At 36.1% G+C, this 22,752-nt stretch overlaps 5 protein-coding genes and 1 pseudogene across 15 annotated transcripts; all 6 read left to right on the forward strand.

The window, feature by feature from the left end:
* Window positions 1-20: 20 nt before the first annotated feature.
* On the forward strand, window positions 21-4,150 carry LOC111496994 (BTB/POZ domain-containing protein At5g47800-like). Of its 2 annotated transcripts, none has more exons than XM_023147596.1 (6): window positions 21-157; window positions 485-742; window positions 1,366-1,579; window positions 1,655-1,724; window positions 1,811-2,209; window positions 2,836-4,150. In XM_023147596.1, exons 3-6 carry the CDS (start codon window positions 1,521-1,523, stop codon window positions 4,024-4,026), a joined length of 1,719 nt encoding a protein of 572 aa, XP_023003364.1. In that variant the 5' UTR covers window positions 21-157; window positions 485-742; window positions 1,366-1,520; the 3' UTR covers window positions 4,027-4,150. The 2 variants fall into 2 exon arrangements, with proteins under 2 accessions (XP_023003364.1, XP_023003363.1); XM_023147595.1 differs by having other exon boundaries at window positions 1,468-1,579.
* Window positions 4,151-4,827: 677 nt separating this feature from the next.
* LOC111497003 (calcineurin B-like protein 3) lies at window positions 4,828-7,677 on the forward strand. 3 transcript variants are annotated; one of them, XM_023147611.1, is made up of 9 exons: window positions 4,828-4,926; window positions 5,486-5,640; window positions 5,826-5,908; window positions 6,056-6,115; window positions 6,297-6,405; window positions 6,671-6,723; window positions 7,022-7,102; window positions 7,207-7,319; window positions 7,419-7,677. In XM_023147611.1, exons 2-9 carry the CDS (start codon window positions 5,517-5,519, stop codon window positions 7,474-7,476), a joined length of 681 nt encoding a protein of 226 aa, XP_023003379.1. In that variant the 5' UTR covers window positions 4,828-4,926; window positions 5,486-5,516; the 3' UTR covers window positions 7,477-7,677. The 3 variants fall into 3 exon arrangements, with proteins under 3 accessions (XP_023003379.1, XP_023003381.1, XP_023003380.1); XM_023147613.1 differs by having other exon boundaries at window positions 4,922-4,990; XM_023147612.1 differs by lacking the exon at window positions 4,828-4,926 and adding an exon at window positions 4,958-5,024.
* A 551-nt stretch (window positions 7,678-8,228) lies between these two features.
* Window positions 8,229-11,984, forward strand: LOC111497005 (DNA-directed RNA polymerases IV and V subunit 4-like). 8 transcript variants are annotated; one of them, XR_002720545.1, is made up of 11 exons: window positions 8,229-8,393; window positions 8,537-8,671; window positions 9,013-9,072; window positions 9,227-9,277; window positions 9,407-9,496; window positions 9,938-10,055; window positions 10,133-10,210; window positions 10,401-10,434; window positions 10,518-10,586; window positions 11,528-11,735; window positions 11,780-11,984. XR_002720545.1 is itself a non-coding variant. In XM_023147614.1 (10 exons), the coding sequence occupies exons 2-10, from the start codon at window positions 8,590-8,592 to the stop codon at window positions 11,597-11,599; spliced, it is 666 nt and encodes a 221-aa protein (XP_023003382.1). In that variant the 5' UTR covers window positions 8,231-8,393; window positions 8,540-8,589; the 3' UTR covers window positions 11,600-11,776. The 8 variants fall into 8 exon arrangements, 1 of the variants encoding a protein (XP_023003382.1); XR_002720544.1 differs by having other exon boundaries at window positions 8,230-8,393; window positions 8,540-8,671; XR_002720543.1 differs by having other exon boundaries at window positions 8,231-8,393; window positions 9,001-9,072.
* Window positions 11,985-12,414: 430 nt separating this feature from the next.
* On the forward strand, window positions 12,415-13,687 carry LOC111497233 (uncharacterized protein At4g26485-like). The gene is made up of 3 exons (XM_023147968.1): window positions 12,415-12,828; window positions 12,914-13,112; window positions 13,197-13,687. Exons 1-3 carry the CDS (start codon window positions 12,636-12,638, stop codon window positions 13,480-13,482), a joined length of 678 nt encoding a protein of 225 aa, XP_023003736.1. The 5' UTR covers window positions 12,415-12,635; the 3' UTR covers window positions 13,483-13,687.
* A 306-nt stretch (window positions 13,688-13,993) lies between these two features.
* Window positions 13,994-16,743, forward strand: LOC111496973 (ras-related protein RABB1c-like). Its single transcript, XM_023147568.1, has 6 exons — window positions 13,994-14,295; window positions 14,524-14,663; window positions 15,353-15,435; window positions 15,688-15,892; window positions 15,972-16,040; window positions 16,293-16,743. The coding sequence occupies exons 1-6, from the start codon at window positions 14,250-14,252 to the stop codon at window positions 16,386-16,388; spliced, it is 639 nt and encodes a 212-aa protein (XP_023003336.1). The 5' UTR covers window positions 13,994-14,249; the 3' UTR covers window positions 16,389-16,743.
* Window positions 16,744-19,918: 3,175 nt separating this feature from the next.
* LOC111497219 lies at window positions 19,919-22,639 on the forward strand (annotated as a pseudogene).
* Window positions 22,640-22,752: the final 113 nt, after the last annotated feature.

A 22,752-nucleotide genomic window follows, 5' to 3' on the forward strand; every position in this document is an offset into this window, starting at 1 on the left:
AAAAAGAAGAGTGATACAGCCGGCGACACGTGGCCGACATGCAGATCGAGAAGAACCAACCAACAATCGATGGAAGAAAAATCAGCGGAGTTAGTGGGGGGAATCATGATGAAGGCTGCCATTGGCAATCTTTGAATCTCGAGAATCACAGAGACCGGTAAAGCCTCCTTTCCTCCTCTTAGCTATTCAGCATTAAACCCTAGCTTTAACCCCACATCTGAAATCCTCACTTTATAATCTTTGGTGAACTTTTCATACATCAACCATTTCTTTTAATATTCATTTGGAACTATTGAATGTTTATATGAAAATTTTCAGTGCCTATCAATTTACTTGTTCTTGATTATGAATGATTTATTTGGGTATTCAATCATAGATTACAACACCATTTTGTGAAAAGTCTGCCTGCTTCAACTTTTCCATTACATTTCTATTCTGTATATCTTCAAGCGGTTATGATAGCGTTGCTTTTGATTATTATTAGGTTTGACTAATCAGGAGATTCAAACCCCATGCCCCTCTGCTTGTCCCCATGCACTCAAGACCCATTTGCCTTTATTTGGCGTGCTGCACCAGTAGATTTTTAATACCCATTTGCCTTTATTTGAAGCTTCTCGTCTTCTTAACATATGGCGCTGTGTGGTTGAATCTGAATCAAAGAAGCTTCTTCAGTTGTTTCATTCGATCAGTTGGTGCTTTGTTTGGTGCTCTGCAGCTGTTTTCCCGTTTCCCTCTTTTTCTGGTAAATTTTCTCATCTCTTCTTCTTACCAGATTTGGTTTGTGCCGAAACGCATGAATTTACTTCAGTTATAGGGATAATTTTGTCGACTTGTGAAGTAAAGTAAATGGGGTTTTGACTTGTGGAAAATAAACAAAACCCATTTACTTTAATAAGAAATATCCTCAATGAATCTTCAATTAAGCTGAGATCCCTTCCATTTTTCCTCTGTTCTACATAGAAGGATTCTTTTAGTTTCACCATGCTTGGCGTGGACGTTTTCAGAATGCTTCCAATTGAATATGGACAAGAAGAATAAATCAAAAACCTTGTCGAGAATCTATCAAATCAACACTGGAAAGAAAGGAAAAGAAAAACAGGCACTTACAACGCGCATATTCCTTATATGACTGTGTTTCTCTTTGAGAGAAGAACCTTAGAGAACTTTTCCGGAATAGCTTTCTCAATTCGTTTTTAGTTTCTGTTTTTCAATGATCGATTTCTTGAAATCCCATGTTTTTTTTTACCTTTTCTACTTAATGCTAGCTAACATTTCTGTACATGCCAATGAATCTGGTTGGGTTAGAACAGTTGAGACAATATACAGATCATCCTATTCAATTAGTCTATACGTTTTGTACTGTAGAGCACAGACAGCTGCAATAGCATGCTGTTGGAGGTTGTTCTTTTTAATTATACCTCATGCAGCCAAGAGTTGATAATTAATATAGCTTTTTGTATATGAAAGGGGCTCCTCAGTTGGATACTGAAGACCGATGAAAAGAAAAGGCAATTCTTGAAATGAAGTTTATGAAATTGGGAACGAGGCCTGACTCCTTCTACACAGAAGCTACTACCAGGTATCATTTCAGAATCACTCTCCAAAAACCAACCCTGAAACCTGGTTGACTAAACATGTATGAATAACACTGCAGGACGGTCATTTCCAATGTCCCAGGCAATATTGTTATATGCATCGACAATCTCAGTTACCTTCTCCACAAGGTAGGGCCTTGACATTGGTCTATTTCTTGACAGTTTTGTTAACAGTTATGAAACAAGTATGAATAACACTGCTGTTTTGTTAACAGTTTCAGCTTCTCCCGAAGTGTGGTCTCTTGCAGCATCTCTGCCCTGACATGGGTGGTTCTAACATTGCCACTATTGAGCTTCATGACGTTCCAGGAGGTGCAGAAGCTTTTGAGCTGTGTGCAAAGTTTTGTTATGGAATGACCATTAATATCAGTGCTCATAATCTCGTACTCGCACTCTGTGCTGCTAAGTTCCTCCGCATGACTGAAGCAGTGGAGAAGGGAAATCTTGTTCTGAAGCTCGAGGCCTTTCTCCACTCGTGCATTCTAGTTGGCTGGAAGGATTCCATCGTTACCCTACAAAACACAGTGAAGTTACCTGACTGGTCCGAGAATCTTGGAATTGTCAGAAAGTGCATTGATTCAATCGTTGAGAAAATTCTAACGCCACATTCCAAGGTTAGTCAGCCTTCTCACTTTCTTAATATTAAATTAGCATTAATCCAAAAATTTGAGATTATTGAATGTAAGATCCCACGTCAGTTAGAGAGGGAAACGAAGCATTCCTTATAAGGTAAGGGTGTGGAAATCTCTCCTTAGTAGACATGTTTTAAAAACCTTGCGAGGAAGTTAGAAGGGAAAGCTCAAAGAGGATAATATCTGCTAGCGGTAGGTTCGGGCTGTTACAAATCAGAGCCAAACATCGGGTGGTGTGCCAACGAGGACGCTGGGCCCCCAAGGGGGTGGATTGTGTGAGATCCTACATCGGTTGGAATTAAGGGTGTAGAAACCTCTTCTTAGTAGACGCGTTATAAAAACTTCCGGCAAAGCCCAAATAAGGCAATATTTGCTAGCGGAGGGTTTGTACTGTTATATTGAATTAGTACAAATTCAACCATTAGTTTCGTCTTAATGCTTCCTTCACATGTGATCTCGTTCGTTAATTCATTGAGAAGTTCAAGAAATGATATTCAGACTCTTGAGAGTAAATTTTTTAAATGGGATAGGAATAGACTAGACACAAACTAGTTCTAGGAACCATTGTTCTTGGAATTTAGCTACTGAACTAAGACGATTCCTTGCAGGTATCATGGTCCTACACTTATACAAGACCAGGTTACACAAAAAAAAACAATCAAAGTGTCCCAAAAGATTGGTGGACTGAGGATTTATCAGATCTTGACATTGAATTGTTCCGTTGCATAATTTTGGCTTTTAGATCCACATACATTCCACCTCCACAACTTATTGGAGAAGCCCTGCATGTCTATGCCTGTCGTTGGCTACCTGACACCAGTAAGGCCAAGCCCTCAGAGAATAAGATTACTCAAAGCAAAAAAGATCTGGAAAACAGTCGACAAATTCTTGAAAAAATAGTCAGTATGATCCCTTCAGATCGGGGATCGGTTTCAGTTGGCTTCTTGCTCAGGCTCCTTAACATGTCAAACTATCTAGCTGTGTCATCGACGACAAAAAGTGAAATAATTAGGAGATCAAGTCTGCAATTTGAGGAAGCAATAGTTAGTGACTTGCTCTTTCCTTCACAGTCAACCTCCAGTGCACACTTCTACGATGTCGACTCGGTTGTGGCAGTGTTGGAATGTCTTCGAGCTCTGTGGCGGAGGCAATACTCAGGGGCTGCAGAAAACACTCATTTCTTGACATACATTAGAAAGGTGGGGAAGCTCATCGATTCATACCTTCGGGTGGTTGTGATGGATATCAATATGCCTGTACCTAAAGTGATACAACTTGCTGAAGCCCTGCCAGATATTGCTCGCCCCAACCACGACGATCTCTACAAGGCAATAAACATGTATCTCAAGGAACACCCTGACATAAGCAAGGCAGATAAGAAGCGCCTTTGTCAAATTCTCGACTGCCAAAAGTTATCATCAGAGGTCCGTGCACATGCTGTAAAGAACGAGCGACTACCTTTAAGAACTGTGGTGCAGGTGCTGTTCTTTGATCAAGAGAAAGGCTCAAAGGTAACAAGCTTCACACCCACAGCAAAACAGCTGATTTCTGTCAAAAAACAGGCGGCAGTCACCAGTGACAACCATGGTAAGCTAAAACCAGAGCTCGACAACAGCATCGGCATCGGCATCATCGATAGAGAAGTAAGAGAAAGAAAGGCCTTGTCTGAAAGCAGTGAGAGGGATGAACAGTCAGTGAAGAGTAACAAAATCAAGGAACTCAAGTCAGATTCTAAGAGGATGGTATCAAAGGGAAGCAGATCAGATCATGGTGGTGAACACAGACAGATCAAAAGATGAAGGCAGACCGTGTTCTTTTGGAAGCTGTTTATTTATGTTTTCAATAGCTATAATATTGAGACCTCTTTGTCAATTGGTCAATTGCCAAATTTCTATCTATTAAACACTAATTATGTTAATATAATTTTTATTTATTTAAATAATAAAAAATTTATATGAAAAAAATATTCCAAACTAGATTAAGAGGCCAAAAATTTGAATCTCCTTCACCTCAATCTTGGGTTGGTGTTCAACGTCAATTCTTGAGTGAGAGTAGCTAAAGGGAATTGTCGGCCGGTGGGAGCCATGAGTTCGAGATTCGTGACTGAAATTCCCAGGAGGGAATGGAAAGTCCCACCAAAATTGATATAAACATCATGCGCTATTTTGCCTATTGTTGCTGATACTTTCCTCCCGGTTCCTCTTTTATAATTGGAGCAGGGAGAAAGAAGAGATAAAAGGGTCTTATCGAGAATGTGGTCATAAATTCCTAATGGATTCCGACTATAACTTAGATTATTTTCGTGCATGATTAAAAGAAAATAGTTTATTTTATTTAATTTAAGAAATAAAATAATATTTTTTGAAATATTATTTATGTTAAATAATATTTTCTTCATTATGTACAACCAATATGATTTCACAAAATACATTATAAAAAAACAACAGCAAAGCGTTATTTTTAATTTATTATTATTTTAAACACATTTTATGAGAATTTAAAAGTTTCTTTAAATAAATATATTTTTTCTATAATTGAATAAAACCTGAGGGAATTATAAATTAGAATTTCCTCCGTATAAATGCACGCCGTCCTTTTTTTTTTTTTTGAGGAAAAAGAGGATTAGTAGCCATGTATCAGAATTTTGGCTCAAATTCGATTTCATCCTGCAACGGTTTCTCTCTCCGGATTCTTTAAAGGTAAAACAAGAAGATCCCCACTTTTTTTTCTTTCTATTCATCTTCCTTTTCAGCCTTTTTGATGGTGCTTTCTCCTTCCTTTTTCTGGCGTTATTAATGTAATCTTTGTTTAGTTCTCAAAATTTGCTTTCAAGCCCTAATTTTATATCATGTTATTGCTCGATCGATTGTTTTTCTGTTTTTTTATGATTGAGAAAGAGGCTGTCATCTCGGATTATACCTTACATCTGAATTGTTTGCTATCGTGATTGGCATTTCATTTAGAGAATAATTGAATGAGATTGTAATTCGTTCCGTTTATTTTCATTTTGGTTATTATCCAACTCGATTCATTGCTTCGATGTTGTTGATTTGTTGATTTGGGATTAGAGGATTAATTCTAGAGCAATCTGAATCCTGAATAATATCTTTAGATTTTCCATTGATAAATCATGTCAGTTTCATGAAATAGTGCTTCCGTTTAGTGTAGAGATGCTGATGATTGATTGTCATGTTCGTTTTCGCATGAGCTTGTTTCAAAATAATTGTTCAAACATCTTTTTACTAATTCATGGCGCAGGTATGGAGTGTTTTGACATCTGTAAAAGATCATGGTTCAATGCCTAGAGGGAATAAAGCATTTCTGTGCTGCTGTAGCAAACTGTTGTGATGCAGATACATCTAGGCGACCTAGGGGCCTTCAAGATCCTGAGGCTCTTGCAAGGGAGACAGTATGTATGTTTCTAGAATTGACCCAATCATCCTTTTGATTTCTTGGCGTGGATATTTGATTCCTTTCATATTCCTTTCAAGGTCTAACTAATGTGTCACATCAAGGATAAATGTGTTGATAAGACCTTCACTCTTTTATTTGGTTGTAAATTTTGGCAGTCATAAGTTGTTTGCTTTCTCTATTGCAGTCAGTGTAAGTGAAATAGAGGCATTGTATGAGCTGTTTAAGAAGATCAGTAGTGCAGTGATTGATGATGGGCTGATAAATAAGGTAATAGCCAGTGGAGAAGGCATTGTTCTGTTCCACTTTCCTCTTTAATACGGTGGTTTCAATCGTGTCGTAAGATGATATTCTTTTCATGTTCGAACCACACTCGCTTTTCCTTTGTTTTGACTCTCCCTCTGTATCATACTGCAGGAAGAATTTCAACTGGCACTGTTCAAAACAAACAAAAAAGAGAGCTTATTTGCAGATAGGGTAAACCTTATTTGTTTGTATGGGGATTGGGTTTGTTCTTCATGAGAAGTGGTGTATGCCATTATTTTAGCACACTATTATCTCTTTCAAATATCTGCTGTTTTGGTAAAAATTATTGGATTCATATCCTGGTTTATTGCTAGTTTTTACTACTCACGACTTTTGTAATGCATCTGTGTAGGTTTTTGACCTGTTTGATACAAAGCACAATGGAATACTCGATTTTGAAGAATTTGCACGTGCTCTTTCTGTCTTTCATCCAAATGCCCCTATTGATGATAAAATCGAGTGTAAGTTTTCTTTTTGTTGTTAATTTTCTCACGTCCATCCACCAAGAAAAATGACACAGCTGTTGTCTTTCATACATGGTGTGATCAAAATATTTTGGGCATGGGTGAATGCCTTCAATTTTGTACAATCCATTGGAAAAAGGAAAAAAAAACTAATTGTTGGTGCTACAGATATTGGAATTGTTTTTTTGGTGTTAGCTTTCCTTATCACTATAGTCTTGTATTTTAAGTTAGCATGTGATCTCATGTTTTTAATAATTTGCAGTTTCATTCCAATTATATGATCTTAAACAGCAAGGATTCATTGAGAGACAGGAGGTAGCTTCTCCAGTACATTCTCTATTTCTATTTGATCAATTACCTTGCATGGGTGCTGACCATTTAAAGACTTATTATTATAGCAGCTGCCCTTTTTAATTGATGATCTTTTCTGAACATTTACGCGGATGATACCAATGATCTTTAAAGACTATCAAGGATCTAATAGATAAAGATGTTACAGAATCTTTTTACGAAATCCAATTTCTAATTCTTCTTGTACACCTGCTATCTTTTTATCAAGGATCTATATTACCAGTATTATTGTAGTCTTTTATACGATAAAATGTTTGTGTAGGTAAAGCAAATGGTTGTGGCTACGCTGGCTGAATCTGGCATGAATCTATCGGATGATGTTATAGAAAGTATCATTGACAAGGTTCTCTTCGTAATCTGATCACGTCTGTTAGTTAGTCTATTCTGGTTTAACTTTCAGTTGACCAATCTGCTGAACTTAAAACTGGATGTCTCTTGATAATGCAGACATTCGAAGAAGCTGACACAAAACATGACGGGAAGATCGACAAGGAAGAGTGGCGAAACCTTGTATCAAGGCATCCATCACTTTTGAAGAACATGACTCTCCAATATCTCAAGTGAGTGAGCTGCATTTTCTATGATTGTTCATTCGCTCCCTGAGTGATTGATTGTATTTCTGAGTAAGTTGATGATGTACTTTGTGTTTGTGTGGGCAGGGATATCACGACCACGTTCCCAAGTTTTGTGTTTCACTCGCAAGTTGATGATACCTGAGATGTCTGTCACAATGGCTGTCCGATTGAGTTTGATTGATAATTTCTTCGTTCTTTCCAAGTACAAATTGTGGTTAGGTTTATGAACTATAATCTGTGGTTTTTGGTTCTTAATGCTTTCATTTGTTTCTTCTTTTTTAAACCCATCGCTTCAATGTTCAAAGACTATCTTTACCCTTTATTTCATCTGCATTTCACCCAATAATTAGCTTTTTTCCTTTTATATATATTTATTTATCACCCAACATTTTAATTTAGTATCTAATCTCATGGTTAATAATATAATTAAAAAAACTATTTCCACTATATAAATTAATGGAATAAAAATATTAATTTTGTTTCAAATCTCGAATTAGAAAAACTAAAAATAAATTATTATGGAATGAAATTTTGATGATTAAAATTGGAGTGTAGTTTTGATATTTAAACTTTTTATCAATTTATTATTATTTGAAGTTTGATTTTGGTTATTAAATTCTTACTTTTGATATTTTCAAATTGTTAAATATTAATAACTTTTATTATATCGATATTATATTTCTTATCCTAAAAATTGAGGAAGTATGATAAATATATGTCAAATAGTTATTTAAACTTTAAAATATCTAATATGTCTCTATATATTTTAAATTAAACAGCTAAATTTATATTTAATAGCTTTAACTTTCAAAATTTAGATTATTAGGTTTGTGAATTAATAATAAAAAAAAATGATTAGGTCAAATATTTATTTGATAAAAAAAATTTTAAAAATGCAAAAAATTAATTTTGTTGACACAAATTTACAAATTAAAAAACGCAAGGATTAAGCTTGTAATTTGGAGTATTGGCTTGAATCCTCGAGAACTGAAAGCTGAGGACACGTCCCGTGGCGCAAGACGAAAGGGAAGATCCTCTCGTTTTCCGATCAAACAACAGGTCCATTTCTCCTTCCACTCCGCCGTTGTAGTCTCCTCATCTTCCCTCTTATTTTACTCTTTTTCCTTAATGTTTTTGCCCGTATTTCTCTATTCGGTTCTAGGAAAGCATCTCATGAACGCCTTAATTTTCGTTTTCTGTAGTAGGTTTTGCTTTGGGCTTAATCCAACTGAAGCGGGGTCAACAATTTTCAATAATGTCGGAGAAAGGCGAAAAGGGTTTTCCAGTGCAGAAGAAACCTGGAAAGTCTTCGCTCAAATCTTTGGCTTCCAAGGATGGTTCGTATTGTTAATGTCTTTTGAGGTTTTTTGTTTTGAGAATCACTTCGATTTTAAAGCAACCATCACGACTGTTTGTACAGAACTGAAAATTTGTGAACCCTCGTTCCTTCCAGCTTTCCATAGATTATGCAGGTAGTTTGCTAAATTTTTCAGAGCACATCATTAACTATATAATTAGTGATAATTTCTATGGAGCTGGGCATTTTAACGAGATTGCTTAGGATAATTAAGCATGATTGAACATTTTTTCTGGTGTCGTGGTTTCTTCTCTTTTACTCTTCATTTTGCTATCCGATGTATCATTTTCTTCCTGACTTGTTGCATAGCTTCTCTAAAAGGAAAGGATGACAGTTTGTCGAAGTCAAAGAAGGGAAGGAAAGTCCAGTTCGATGCTCAAGGTGAGTAGTCTTTTCTGTCACGCGAATAATGATACTTTTTATGTCATACAAGTCACTTGATGTACCAATGTTCTCTATGTGCAATCGGTTAGTTGTCTGAATCAATGTGCTTATTACATAAAACTTCATAACTAGGATGTAATCCTACATGCAGGGTCAGTTGATGCGCATATCAATCTTTCAATGAAATTCGGTGGAAAAAATGGTATTTGATTTCAGTGATCATTTTATTTTCAATTTTACTCTTATCTTTACTTCTCTACCTTCATCTGCCTGATATTTTTCTGCTAATGCAATTCACTGACTTTGTCTCCTTCGCAATCATGGCTTGCAGGTGACTTGGGTAAAGGAGGGAAAGGTATAAATGGTGGGAAGGCTTCTGTTTCAAAGGAACAACAACCGCTAGAACTGAAGATTGAGCAAGGTGGGTACTACCTTGACTTTGAATATGTATTAAGTTTTACCATTATTCATATTATGGAAGATTGATATTGCCATACTTTTTCTGTTAAAAAAAAAAAAGTTATCTTGAGCTGCCTTCCTTCATCTTCTAGTATGTGATGTCGACTGATATTACTATTTGGCCGTGCTTATGGGGTTTCAAATTTGAATTTCAGTTTTCCATGTAAGCAACAGCAACATTTGCTTTTGTCTTCTTGGATGTTTTTAAAGTTATTCTTCATTTTAAGAAATCTTGGTGCTAGTGCGTTCATCTTTTTGTGACTTCTCCCTCGTTCTATGGGCAACTGACTGTTTCCTCTTCTGAGGCCTCAGTTTATTTATTACTGCTGGGATAGGAGATTGGTCTCAGTATGCTATTTAATTATGCTGTTTATTGTTGTGTTGGTTTTTAATTGACGTGCAGAACTTCCCAAGAATGTTAAATGCCAATGCCTTATGGACTGTGAGGCTGCACAACTTTTACAGGGAATCCAAGATCAGATGGTTCTTCTATCAGCAGATCCAACCATCAAAATCCCTACGTAAGTGAATGTTATTAACCATTTATTGGAAAGAAAATTTTTCACGAGCTTACAAGCTTGATTTGCTTTTATCTTAGGTCATTTGATCGGGGGCTGCAATATGCTAAACGAGCCAACCACTATGTAAATACCGAGTCGGTTAGACCCGTTCTTGAGTATCCTTGATTTGATGAATGTGCTATTACGTTATATTGTTAATATCTTTTTATTTATTTCGATGGATGGAAACAAATTATATACTACTGTGGAACTATGCTTTTGTACCAATCCAGCACTCCTAGTGTGCTGTATAGTGCTCTTCTTAGTCCATTCAAACTCTGTTTAGTGCTTAACTGAAGCTTCTAGAACCCTCAAGAAATATGGTGTAGCGGACAGTGAGGTAGTTATATCTATCTTCTTTTTTGCCTTCTTAAAAATTAATTCCTTAGAATGATGAACTGACCTGTATTAATTTTAACGTAGATATGTGTGATTGCTAATGTCTGCCCAGACACTATTGATGAAGTTTTTGCTCTTGTTCCATCTTTGAAGGTACAGTTTAAGTTTTTATAATTTCTGTAATTTACATCACCATGCCATATGAACATAGTTAAAACACATATTTAGTTTCTATACTTCGATTCTTGTAGTGTTTTAGTCTTGTTGTAATTTTTTTTAGTAAAAAGTTGGTCATTCTATTTTTTATAATTTCCCCTCCGCCCTCCTGTTTAGAGGTCATTTTTTAAAATTGAACTGTTCTTAAATGATTCTTGAAGTGCTTTTAAGGACTTCTGATCATACAATTTAATAGCCAGTTAAATCCTGTTACAAAAATGAAAAGTGTACTTAGATTAGTCTGTTTTCCCTTTTAGGTTTTCCTTCAATGTTTTCCCTTGCCGCTAACAAACAATGTCCTCTTTGAGCTTTCCCTTTTAGGTTTTCCTTCAATGTTTTCAATATGCGTCTGCTACGAGAGGTTTTCACACCCTTATAAACAATGCTTTGTTCCCCTCTCCAACCGATATAGGATCTCACAATTCAATCTCCTTCGGGGCCCTGCGTCCTCGTTGGCACACCGCCTGGCGTCCACCCCCTTTCGGGGCTCAGTGTCCTCGCTGGCACATCGCTCAGTGTCTAGTTCTGATACCATTTTATATTAGTGAGTATCTATGAGTGTTTCGGTCAACTTGCATGCAGCTTGATTAATCTCATGGGACAGTCATTTGACCCTACTACATTTGAATTAGTCAAAACTCACGTCGATTAATCTCATGGGACAATCATTTGACCCTACCACATTTGAATTAGTCAAAACACGCATCCATTAGTCTCATGGGACAGTCATTTGAACCTACTACATCTGAATTAGTCAAAACATTTTAAAGATGTTTCCATAGATGGGGTTGGAGTGGTTATGCATGTTTGGAATGTTGATCCTATGACACTATGATTTATTAATTTATTTTGCTTCAACATGATTTCATACAAAGCAGAGCAAAAGAAGCAAGCTTACCGAACCTCTGAACAACGTCTTGAGTGAGCTAGCCAAGCTAAAATCATCCTGAAGTAACAAGGTTGGTTGCTTACCGTTGCTGGTGCTCAGGTCCGGTTGCCTTCTCCCCTTCCTACGAAGATTGCTTTATGGTGCTTAGAAAGTTAAAGACCTTTTTTTCCCTTTTCAATGCTATTCAATAGAGATATATAACTCCGGGGGAGGTGAAAAATAATTAGGCTTTCTTGAAGAGATCTGTATTTGCTTACTGAAATTGTTGATATATAGTGTAGAAATAGGGGCTACTCTGCTGAGAGAATGCCTCTCCCAGGTGGTGAAGATCAGATAGAAAACCACTATTGATGATCCTAATGTAAAGGGAGTCATCTCTACTGGATGCTACACATGTTTTGACTATTTTAATACCTCTGTCTGAACCAGACACCCATCTTCAACGATATGAGTTTCTTAGTTTATATCCATTTTTTTTTTTTTTTTTTTAAGTTTAAACTAAAAAATAATCATTTTCAAAAACTAATTTTATTTTCTAAATTTACGAATAAGAAAATAGATACAATTTTTTTATAAACCAAATGTTTGGAATTTTCATTTTTTATTTAAAAATTTACAAAATAGTGTGATTATGTAAGGATAAATAATTGATAATTAATTAATCTAATTTAATAAAAATTTATAACTACAATATTAACCAATAAAACCAGTTAGTTCTCTGATCGTTATTTATTAAATCACCATCTGGATTTAAGACAAAAAAAATAAATTAATAAAAGGTTCGGGATTATTGCTGCACTTTTTTTTAACTTCACTCCAATAATTTGGAGGCTATTTTTGTAATTCCAACTGCACATATAAATAAATGTATATTTAAATTCCTTCTTTAAAAAAGGCGTAGAGTACCGATTAAACAGTGTTTTCGTGAACTGTCATTTGTCACTTCACAGGAAGAAAAAAGGTTTCAAAAGCACGACTCCCATTGACTCCTCATCTTCGTTTTCTGATCATCGAGAAGACTAAGAATTTAATCGCCATCGCAGTTCTGGAATTCAAATCTTCGATTCAAATTTTGAGTTTTACGAGAGCGATCGCTGATGAAAGTGCCGGAAAACGAAGGAAAAATGGAATCGTCAGATGAAGACGAGGAAGAAGAAGTATGGAGGAAACACTACTCTTCGAAACACAGAATATTACTCGTCGGAGAAGGCGATTTTTCCTTTTCCCTGTGTCTGGCCAATCACTTCGGATCTGCTCGTAACATCGTAGCCACTTGCCGTGATTCTCAAGGTTAGATCATAATCGCACTTATGATTTCACTGTGACTTTTTCTCTCTGTGTTGATGATTCCATTTGTCCTGTTTTTCGATTCCAGATGACCTTGAAAGGAAGTTCAGCGACGGAATTAGGAATGTGAGGGAGCTGGAAGAAAGAGGATGTTTAGTATTCTACGGAATCGACGTTCGAAATATGAGTCAACATTTCTTCCTCAGAACACAGAGATTCGATCGCATCGTCTACAACTTCCCTCACGTCGGATTCCTGTTCCGCGAGGACAGTTTCTGCCAAATTCAGTAATCGATTTTCTTCTCTCTCCTTTGAGTTGAATTATAATGTAGGAATTTTGCTTGAAAATGGATGATCCAATGGAACCACAGATTGAACAAGGAGCTGGTGGAAGGGTTTCTGAGGAACGCTAGGGTTTTGTTGAAGAAAGGGGAAGGGGAGATTCATGTAACACACAAGGAGGGGGAACCCTACAACAAATGGGAGCTAGTGGAGGAAGCCATGAAAGCGGGGTTGCAGTTGCAGGAAACGGTACCGTTTTGCAAGAATGATTATCCAGGATATCAGAACAAGAGAGCCGATGGAGGTCAATCGAATGCGCCATTTTGGCTTGGGGATTGCAGCACTTACAAGTTTAAGCTCAATCAGTCTCCCTAAAATGGCGATGGGATCAAACAAACAGAAATTCAGAGAAGAATGGAAGGAAGCTTCTTCTCTACTTCTCTTAGCTTACCTGTATTGTCTTCTTGTTATGAACTCTGTCTTATTCATCTCTTTGAGACTCTGGCAATGGCTGTCTAATTTCACTATAATTTTAATTACCACCAAATTAATATCATTCTGATTAATTTGGCTGTGATTATACTTTATACTAATTTTTTAGAATAAGGTTATTTATAGATTTTGTTTTAATTCTTTGAATATACAATAAGCTCCTCTTAGCTATACATTTACTTTAATATGTTTTTTTTTCTTTGAATTAGTTTATAAAATTTAAATTATCACTTAATTAGTTATCATTTTTAGTCACCATATTTAGCTATAATAACTAAAAAATGATATATGTTTTTAAATTAATTTTCTTTTTTTGTTTGCTCTAAATTGTTCCTCAAATATTAAGAGAAATATCTGTATTTTTTTCGGTATTAATTATCTGTAGAAAAAAATGTTTAAAAAAAAATAAAAATTAGAAATTTAAAAAAAAAAATCGAAATTTACTAGAAAAATGCATCACAGTAATTCCGGCCTACGTTGTTTCCATGCTTTCTCGTTCTTTCCTTTAGAATTGCTCTCGATTTCTCAGATTTTCTTGAATCTACACGATGATCTTCGGCTTTTGTAGAGTTCTTTAAACACCAATCAAACTGAAATCATACATTTCTTGCGATTAATCCGTGTAGTCTGAAGCAGATCCTGTCCGAACAATGTCTTATGCTTACCTCTTCAAGTACATCGTCATCGGTGATACTGGTACGTCTCTCACCCTTCCGAACTATTGGATCGTTTTTCCTTTCCATAATGTTCCAATTGAAGATCGGTTTGCATTTGTGTTTCTCGAATTCTTGCGCGTCGTGTGGTTTCTTCGGTCTCGGCTTTTGCTTGGATCAATTTCATTATAATCCCCGAAATGAGATTTTTCCACCCCCGCTCGATTTCTATGATATATTTGTTGCGAATCACATTGTTCGTCTTCTTCAGGAGTTGGGAAATCGTGTCTTCTTCTTCAGTTTACGGATAATCGATTCCAGCCTGTTCATGACTTAACTATCGGGGTCGAATTCGGAGCCAGGATGATAACCATTGAAAATAAGCCAATTAAGCTGCAGATTTGGGATACGGTATATTCCCCTGGTTTCTCATTTTCTGTTTGTTGTTGTTACCTAAATCGAAGACTTGTGTGATTCTTATGAAGTCGAGAGACGGTATATATATATTCTTGTGGCATGATTTCTTTGGTAACTTGTAAATTTTCTGTCGCTTAGTGTAGGAGTCTCCAAAATATGCTGTCATTCTCCATGTACATTTATAATGTTTAGGGTTTGCATTTTCTTTTTGTGCATATTGTAATTGGAACCAAACTTAGCTACTTCCTCACGCTCTTAGGGTATACCTTTTCTATTGTCTAGTTCATAATTTATTGAACAAGTGGGTCCATTGATACTTTCCGCCTAATAAAGGCAAGCCACAAGTTGGATGCATTACTATATATGTATATATATTTCCTTAGTTCAACAAATTTTGGGATCGAGATAAAATCATCGATCTTTGGAATGGTAATTAATATTTTGTCCATGAGCTATTACTGATTAGTGTTTAGGTAACTTTTTGTTCCTTAAAATGCAATCATTCCTTTTTTTGTCAATTGGCATGATTTTGGACCATGTTGTGGAATCTGTGCATAATGATGATCTCTTGTCTAAGCATGAAATTTGTTGTATTACCATCTGGTCAAGATTTTTTTTCCATGTTGGCAATCCTCAGTGTCTACACAATTCTAATTGTTAAAAAGTTTGTACGACTGTAACAGGCCGGCCAAGAGTCATTCAGATCCATCACGAGGTCCTACTACAGGGGTGCTGCTGGTGCCTTGCTCGTCTATGATATCACCAGGTCTCATTTTGTTCCCTTTTCTTCTTGAATGACTGATTAGTATGCGAATGCTGAGTTCTTGCAAGTTCATCCTATTAATACTGGTTTTATATGCATAATTATAAAGATTGGACTTGTCAGGAAGTGGTCCTTTGAAGTCACGTTGAAAATGGATACCCAATTAGATTTTTTTATTGCATGAAGTTTTTCGTTCTAATTTCCCTTTACCAAGCTCCTTATTTTACACGAGATTTTGGTGAATGCATTATTCAGAAGGGAAACTTTCAACCACTTAGTTAGTTGGCTAGAAGATGCGAGGCAGCATGCTAATGCAAACATGACAATTATGCTAATTGGTAATAAGAGTGATCTTGCTCATAGAAGAGCTGTGAGCACAGAGGAGGGTGAACAGTTTGCAAAGGAGCACGGTTTAGTCTTCATGGAGGCATCTGCCAAAACTGCCCAGAATGTTGAAGAGGTGATTACATAAAATCTGTTTGTTTGGGTGTAAATCGTATAGTATTTAGAGCATTTAAGAAACTCAATCTCTCTTGCAGGCATTTGTAAGGACCGCAGCAACCATATTCAAGAAGATTCAGGATGGAGTTTTTGACGTTTCAAATGAGGTTAGCATCCATCTCTACCTTTTCTACGTCGACATACCTTTCGTATCCAATAATTTTGGTGAAATTAAAGTTATAGCACTGTATTGAATGTTAAAGATGACGAACTCTTGATTCGTTATGGGAAGAATGAATTGGATGTTAATGTTTTTAACCAAACAAAAAGAGTATGTTCTACTTGTAATGTAATGGCACATAACGATCAAGGAATGGCTGCATATGTGTTGCTGATGCTGCATTTTGTGTGATCTTCAGTCTTATGGAATCAAAGTTGGATATGGGGGGATACCAGGACCAGCAGGAGGCAGAGAGGGATCATCTTCCCAAGTTGGCGGCTGTTGCAGCAATTGAACCTTGAACCTGTAGAAACTAGCTGACTTCAATCTGTCTGTGCCTCAATTTCAATTTTTTCTTCCATTCTTTTTCATCATTTCTCATGTGCTGCAGTGAAATGTGAATATTGAAGCAAGAAGCGTCTGTGTTAAAGGAATAGCCAGGTTCTGTGAATGCTAGGCTATCATCAATCTGTGCTGTCAGTTCAATTGTAAATCAACATTGATTTGAATTCATTAGTTCATGCGGTGAAAGAACCTTTTGCTTCATTGGTTGTTTTTTCGGGTGGGATCGGACTTTCAATTTGAAAGAATATCTCTTTAAGATGTGTCATACATTGAGTTGAGCTATGTTTGAATTGACGATTTTGACATTTGTTTGTTACACCCTATTTGAAATATTTATAATGTTAGGGGAGTATTAAATATTTCTGTTTGATTTTGTGATAGAGATTATTTTATTTATTGGGTTCTCCTATCACTCTCCAAATATATATATATATATATATATATATATATATATATACGTTTTTTTTATGGGAGAGTTGTTGGGAATTTAAAGTAGAGAGGAATTATAAGAACCAGAATTGTAGAGCTCACGTGATATTTGAATGGGAGATAGAATTGTAGGCTATGTTACTTCACTTGTAAGTAATGTTCTCTAACCCAACGGTATGTCTCCACACAAATCACGATGCATTGGTTGATCGATATAAAATTATTAATTCAATTTTTTGTTGTTTCTGAACTTTTTTTTTTTTTTTTTGCTCATTTTCATAACTTCGGTTGATTTTTTAAAACAAAATGTGAAATAAGTAATAAAATTTGAACTTGTATATATTTAATCTCTAAATTTTTTATTTTTTTAAAAAAATTACTGGTTTATTAGAATTTTTTTTTAAGATTTAGTTAATACAAAATTGAAAATTTGAATACTTATTAAATTATTTTAGAAACTAAGAGATTAAATAAATTGCTCCCATTATTTAGGTTATAATTATTTTGTAATTATTCACGAATACATTCATTAATGTTAGAAAAAGGAATATATATATATAAACATGGTTAATAAAATAAAACAAAATTACAAGCTTTTCCAATGATTTTTATTCGGTGTGTAATAAAACATATAATTATTGTATTTAAAATGTTTAAATAAACTTTACTGGTCTTGAGTTTTTAACATTTAAAAAAACTAACAAATCTATCCAACAATCAATTAAAGTAATATTAAATTACTTTAATATAATATTCATTAATTTAATAAATCTTATAAAAATATTGAGGCATAAAATTTAAATTTAATAAATTGTAAAATTGATAATTTAGAGAGATATTAGACCCTCTCTTAAAACATAAAATTAAAAAAAAAATTATTTAATTGTAAAAAAAAAAAAAAAAACTACTTTTCGAATCTCATAAAAGCAAATTTCAAACAACTCTTAATATTTTATTGTCTCAATTGTGCTTTAAAAAAAAAAAAAAACTACTTTTCGAATCTCATAAAAGCAAATTTCAAACAACTCTTAATATTTTATTGTCTCAATTGTGCTTTAAAAAAAAAAAAAAAAAAAAAAAAACTTATTTTCTTGAAATACTTGCCTTTCACCAGCCATTGCCCCCTTTTTACTGTTCTTTTTGTAGTAAAATTCACCTTTTTGATTAATGCCCAAAAAATTACTGCCATAGTTCGACAGTAATTCATATGTATTCTTTACTGAGAGATTAAAAATTCGATTTCAAGCGGAACAGTTGCCCAGGTTAAATCCTAATTCAAAAATTAAATAAATCTATCATTATGGTTCAAAAACAAAGTTCCAAAAATAATTTAAAAAAAAAAAAAAATTGAAAATCCATTTCCACCCTTATTTCCATTGTATATGATTAAAAGTCGCAGAAATCCATCAAAATGATTTCATAGGAGGAAGCATCGGATCGCTCTGCAAGAACAGAGCCTCAACAAGAAGACGAGCAAAATCATCACTGTACGTATGATTCTACAACGCGCTACTACTCCCTTGTTGAAGCGGTTGATTTAGTAGAGAATTCCAAACACAATCCATACCCTCCCCGGCCGGCCCTTCCCCGTCCTCCACCGCCGTCGCCGTCGCCGGTGCCACATGTGCCTCATACTCCTCCTCCCAAGGATCCGGTAGATTACACCACACCAATTGCTCGGACCACTCCGTAAGCGCAATATCGGCGGTAGTGGATACTCCATCGAAGGACGTGAAGAAAACGTCCTCAACTTTCCAGTCCTCGTATTTGGAGTAAATCAGGCTGTCCTTCAACCAGGGGAAATCAAACACGCCGAATGACAGATCCAAATCAAACAACCTTCCAAATCCTTCGACGTGTTGGCGCTTCTCTCCGTTTCCGATTTCCGGCTGCGATGATTGCTCGTTTCTTACACCGGCTGATGATGAGGACGACGACGACGACGATTCTCTTGGCCTCTTGGTGTTACGGCGGTCCATTTTCGATCGGAAAGTGATTAGTAGAAGATGAAGAATGAAATCAGGGGAAGAAGAAGAAGAAGAAGAAGAAGAAGAAATAGATTTGAGAGGAAGATTGATGAAGAAATTAGGGAAATGGAAATTGGAGGTTTTGGAAATTGGGTCACGCAATTTGTGAGCAATTGGCGTATGCAACTCTCAGCACGCATCATTCACCCAACATGTTAGATGAGGTCGAGGTTCAAGGTTCGTTCCACTTTTCACGTTCTCTTTTTACCGCCCTCTTCATTTCATTTGTTTTCTATACAATTTTTAACCTAATTGCCCTAACATTTTCTTCCATCCCCATCACATACTTCATTTTAATTATTTTTAAGATTAAAAAAACACTTAATTTTGGAGTTTATATTATTGAGTCTTAGCCTCTCTCGACTTTCGTATTCTTAAAATCACTTTCATTTAGATGTGATCTTTATCGCTCATTTTGTAACCGTTCAACCCCATCACTAACAGAAATTGTTCTCTTTGATTTTTCCCTTTCAAACTTCTCTTCAAAATTTTAAAATACGTCTACTGGAGAGAGATTTCTACACCCTTCTCTCAATCCATCCCTAGGGAGCTAACCTCCTCGCTCAGACACTGACACACCACTTGCTGTCTTAATCTAGATAGAAGTTATAATATTTTAGCCATTTATTTTATAAGAGAAGTATTAGTAATTTTTTATATTATTTTTATTTATTGGTGTAGATCGAGTAAATAAAATAATATATTATTAAAGTACGTGTAAAATATTCCATGGAGTACAAGAGTTGGACCTATACAATTAAATAATATTTTATTTAATAATATGGGAAATATTCAATAATAAAGTGTATACACTACCACCATAGTGCTGTATTTGCTCATTTTTTAATATATATATATTTTAACGTAAATAAAAAATAAAGAATTAAATAAGATAAAGGGGAAAAAAACACATACTAAAAGGCAATAAAGAGATCAAATTTCAATCCTTTTAATCAAAATGCCAAAAGAAAAGAAAGGAAAAAATTGAAAAAAGAAAAAGGGAAATAATTAAAGGGAAGGGACGCCGTTGAATAATCTAAAGCTGTAACCACTTTCTCCACTCCCATTTTTAGGAGCATTTCCTTCTCTCTGAAACCTCGCACTCTCAGGGGATTTTGCAGAATCGCCATTCATTTGCCTCATTCCTTCTTCTTCATTCGATTCTTTCTACTCTTCTTAAGCGTACCATGTTGCTGCAGTGGTGAGAGCTTAGAATGGCTGGTGGCGGCAACGGCGGTGCGGGAAGAGGATCTTTTCTGAAGAAAGCTGCTAGGAAGATTTTTGTTGCTACATATGCATGCCGATCCACCTCTCGTAGAAAACCTCGCTCTGTATGCTCTCTTCCGTCCTTTTTGTTCCTTACATTGCTTCAATTGCTTGAATTCATGGCTGAAATCGTTGTTTTCGTTTCATTTTTTTTTTCCTGAAATGCCGTTGTTCTCTTGTTCCCCGTTTTCTTTCTTCCTGTGTATTTTCTTTTTTCGCTCTTTTGACAAGCAGCTTAACGTCTCCATTTTCATGGAATTTCGATTGCATATGAGTTTTTGTTTTGTACAGCTACGGTGGTTGTCTGGTCAGTCCTAATTTTTCTTCTGTGGTGACTCTGATGGTTTTCCTCTTTTTGGACTTTTTTTGATAGGTCTCGAATTTGTCTGCTTCGTCAGCACAAAAACCGAAGCACGCTGTAGAAGAAGTTGGGGAAGCTGAAATTGCAGAACAAATAGAATCAAGAACCTCGAACAATCTGCCTTCCAAGGTAATTAACTCCCTATGAAAGATCTGCCTAGTTAGCTCTCCTTCTGCAACTTATCTTAGTGAAAGATAACGTCGTTGGTTTTGAGTTGAAGTGCAGAAACCAATTTCAATTTCTGTAGCCATTTTGTTTTGTGATCCTGCTTTATTTGGAAGATGGTTTCAAAAGAATTTTCTGCTTTTGAAGAACAACAATTGAGTGAAAACATTATCATTAATGTGTTAGATGACAAAGTGCCATTAATATGTTAGATTACAATGAGAAATGTTTAATACTAAACTACAAAATATACTTGTATGATTAATAAATGAATAACAATTATGAAAGTTGTGCTCGAACATAAGCTTGTTCTTTCTATTTTGAGTATCAATTATCTTACCTGCATATTTTTCTTGATTCGCATGGCAGAATCTGTGCCCGATATGCCTTGATCCTCTAATCTACAAAACCGAAGGGTGTCGTCCAGGGCAGGCCATTTTCACCGCACAGTGTTCTCATGCATTCCATTTCTCTTGCATCTCATCCAATGTCCGTCATGGCAGTGTCACATGCCCCATTTGTCGAGATCAATGGACTCAGCTGCCCCGGAATTCAGCCCCACTTTGCACCCAGATTGATCCTATTCTCCGTATTCTTGGTGACTCCATTGCCACATCCCGCATCAACCGCAGATCCTTCCTGCTCTCCAGCCATTACGATGACGATGACTGTGTCGAGCTTGACCGTACACCTACTCATCATTCTCGTCTTTCTTTCTCTCTACATTTGACCCCATCAAGCTTCTGTCCTCCCATCCAAGTGAGCAGATTTGCCCCCTGTTACCTTTGCTACAACCGCCTAACTCGGCCGCCACTGCCTCAGCAATTCCCCTACAGAAGCCCCTCTCCCTTGTTGCAACCACCTCGTATTACAGCCAAGCCCAGGAACAGGACAAGAGCTTACCTTTCAGTGAAATTGGCACATCAAAGAGCGACTGACTTGGTCCTAGTTGTGTGTTCCAATGGCCCGCACTTGAGGCTCCTGAAGCAAGCCATGGCCCTAGTGATTTCCTCCCTCCATTCCATCGACTGTTTGGCCATCGTTATTTACTCATCTTCTGCAACCAGTGTGTTCCCTTTGAGGCGGATGACATCTTATGGAAAGAGAGCTGCCTTACAAGTCATTGATCATCTGTTCTACATGGGGCAGGCAGATGCTGTGGTAGGGCTGCAGAAGGCTATTAAGATACTTGAGGATAGCACCCACAAGAATCCCAACTCCTCCGTCCTGCATCTATCCGATAGCCGAATTCAGCCATACCGTCTTATCAACTTGGAATCTCCTACTGTCCCAATCCATTGGTTTCATGTAGGATTGGGGTTCCGAACTTCACCTGGTTTTGTAATGCAGGAGTTTGAAGAGTTCCTGATGACAAAAGTATTTAGAGGAATCATCAGAGACATCCAACTAAAAATTGTTGAGGAAAGCAGCAGATCAACCATCATTAATATTGCAGAGTTGAGAGGCGACGAAGAAAAGATAATTGTAATCGACAATCTGTTGAGTGATAATGAAGGACATGTCAGCGTGAGATACAGCTACATCGATGGCGAGATCGGCAGCAGCGAGGAGTGTATGAAAGCAGGCGAGACCCTGCTAAGTTTAGGAATAAAGAGCAACAATGATGTTACTTTCAATGAAGCTGGTCGCGAAAACAGGGAAGAGGGTGCAAGTTTAAGCAGGAGGATTAGCAGCGTCGAACGATGGGATCATCACAATCCATCCATTCGGAGCTGCTAGAAGATGGGCCAAGCACTTGCATTCTTACCAACCATAATCCTAGAGATGGATGAACACAAAGTAGAAGAGAGCTCCATAATTGACACAGTATCTTGTGTATTGAAGTGCTTGGTTGATGGTTTTGTATAAGATGTCTGTAATAAAATGTTTGAAACTAGAATATTTGAGAATTGAATATCAACATGAAAATAAATAAATAATATTTATTTTCGATTTCAGCTATTACTTCAAATAATTTTAATAAGTTTAGATGATTAATTAAGTTAAGAATAAGAAATAGAAATAAAATAAAATACTATAAATCATAAATTACTTATTATTATCTT

Source organism: Cucurbita maxima, unplaced genomic scaffold (assembly GCF_002738345.1).
Source record: "Cucurbita maxima cultivar Rimu unplaced genomic scaffold, Cmax_1.0 Cma_Scf00023, whole genome shotgun sequence".
NCBI lineage: Eukaryota > Viridiplantae > Streptophyta > Magnoliopsida > Cucurbitales > Cucurbitaceae > Cucurbita > Cucurbita maxima.

Coding starts and splice junctions, on each gene's coding strand:
- LOC111497233 (XM_023147968.1), top strand. CDS start 12,636: ATGAAAGTGCCGGAAAACGAAGGAAAAATGGAATCGTCAGATGAAGAC. Junction 12,829..12,913: donor CACTTGCCGTGATTCTCAAG/GTTAGATCATAA, acceptor TTTCGATTCCAG/ATGACCTTGAAAGGAAGTTC. Junction 13,113..13,196: donor GACAGTTTCTGCCAAATTCA/GTAATCGATTTT, acceptor ATGGAACCACAG/ATTGAACAAGGAGCTGGTGG.
- LOC111496973 (XM_023147568.1), top strand. CDS start 14,250: ATGTCTTATGCTTACCTCTTCAAGTACATCGTCATCGGTGATACTG. Junction 14,296..14,523: donor CATCGTCATCGGTGATACTG/GTACGTCTCTCA, acceptor CGTCTTCTTCAG/GAGTTGGGAAATCGTGTCTT. Junction 15,893..15,971: donor CTGCCCAGAATGTTGAAGAG/GTGATTACATAA, acceptor TCTCTCTTGCAG/GCATTTGTAAGGACCGCAGC.
- LOC111497005 (XM_023147614.1), top strand. CDS start 8,590: ATGTCGGAGAAAGGCGAAAAGGGTTTTCCAGTGCAGAAGAAACCTGGA. Junction 8,672..9,000: donor ATCTTTGGCTTCCAAGGATG/GTTCGTATTGTT, acceptor CTTGTTGCATAG/CTTCTCTAAAAGGAAAGGAT. Junction 10,056..10,132: donor CCAACCATCAAAATCCCTAC/GTAAGTGAATGT, acceptor CTTTTATCTTAG/GTCATTTGATCGGGGGCTGC.
- LOC111497003 (XM_023147611.1), top strand. CDS start 5,517: ATGGTTCAATGCCTAGAGGGAATAAAGCATTTCTGTGCTGCTGTAGCA. Junction 6,724..7,021: donor GATTCATTGAGAGACAGGAG/GTAGCTTCTCCA, acceptor ATGTTTGTGTAG/GTAAAGCAAATGGTTGTGGC. Junction 7,103..7,206: donor TAGAAAGTATCATTGACAAG/GTTCTCTTCGTA, acceptor TTGATAATGCAG/ACATTCGAAGAAGCTGACAC.
- LOC111496994 (XM_023147596.1), top strand. CDS start 1,521: ATGAAGTTTATGAAATTGGGAACGAGGCCTGACTCCTTCTACACAGAA. Junction 1,580..1,654: donor TACACAGAAGCTACTACCAG/GTATCATTTCAG, acceptor ATAACACTGCAG/GACGGTCATTTCCAATGTCC. Junction 1,725..1,810: donor TCAGTTACCTTCTCCACAAG/GTAGGGCCTTGA, acceptor TTTTGTTAACAG/TTTCAGCTTCTCCCGAAGTG.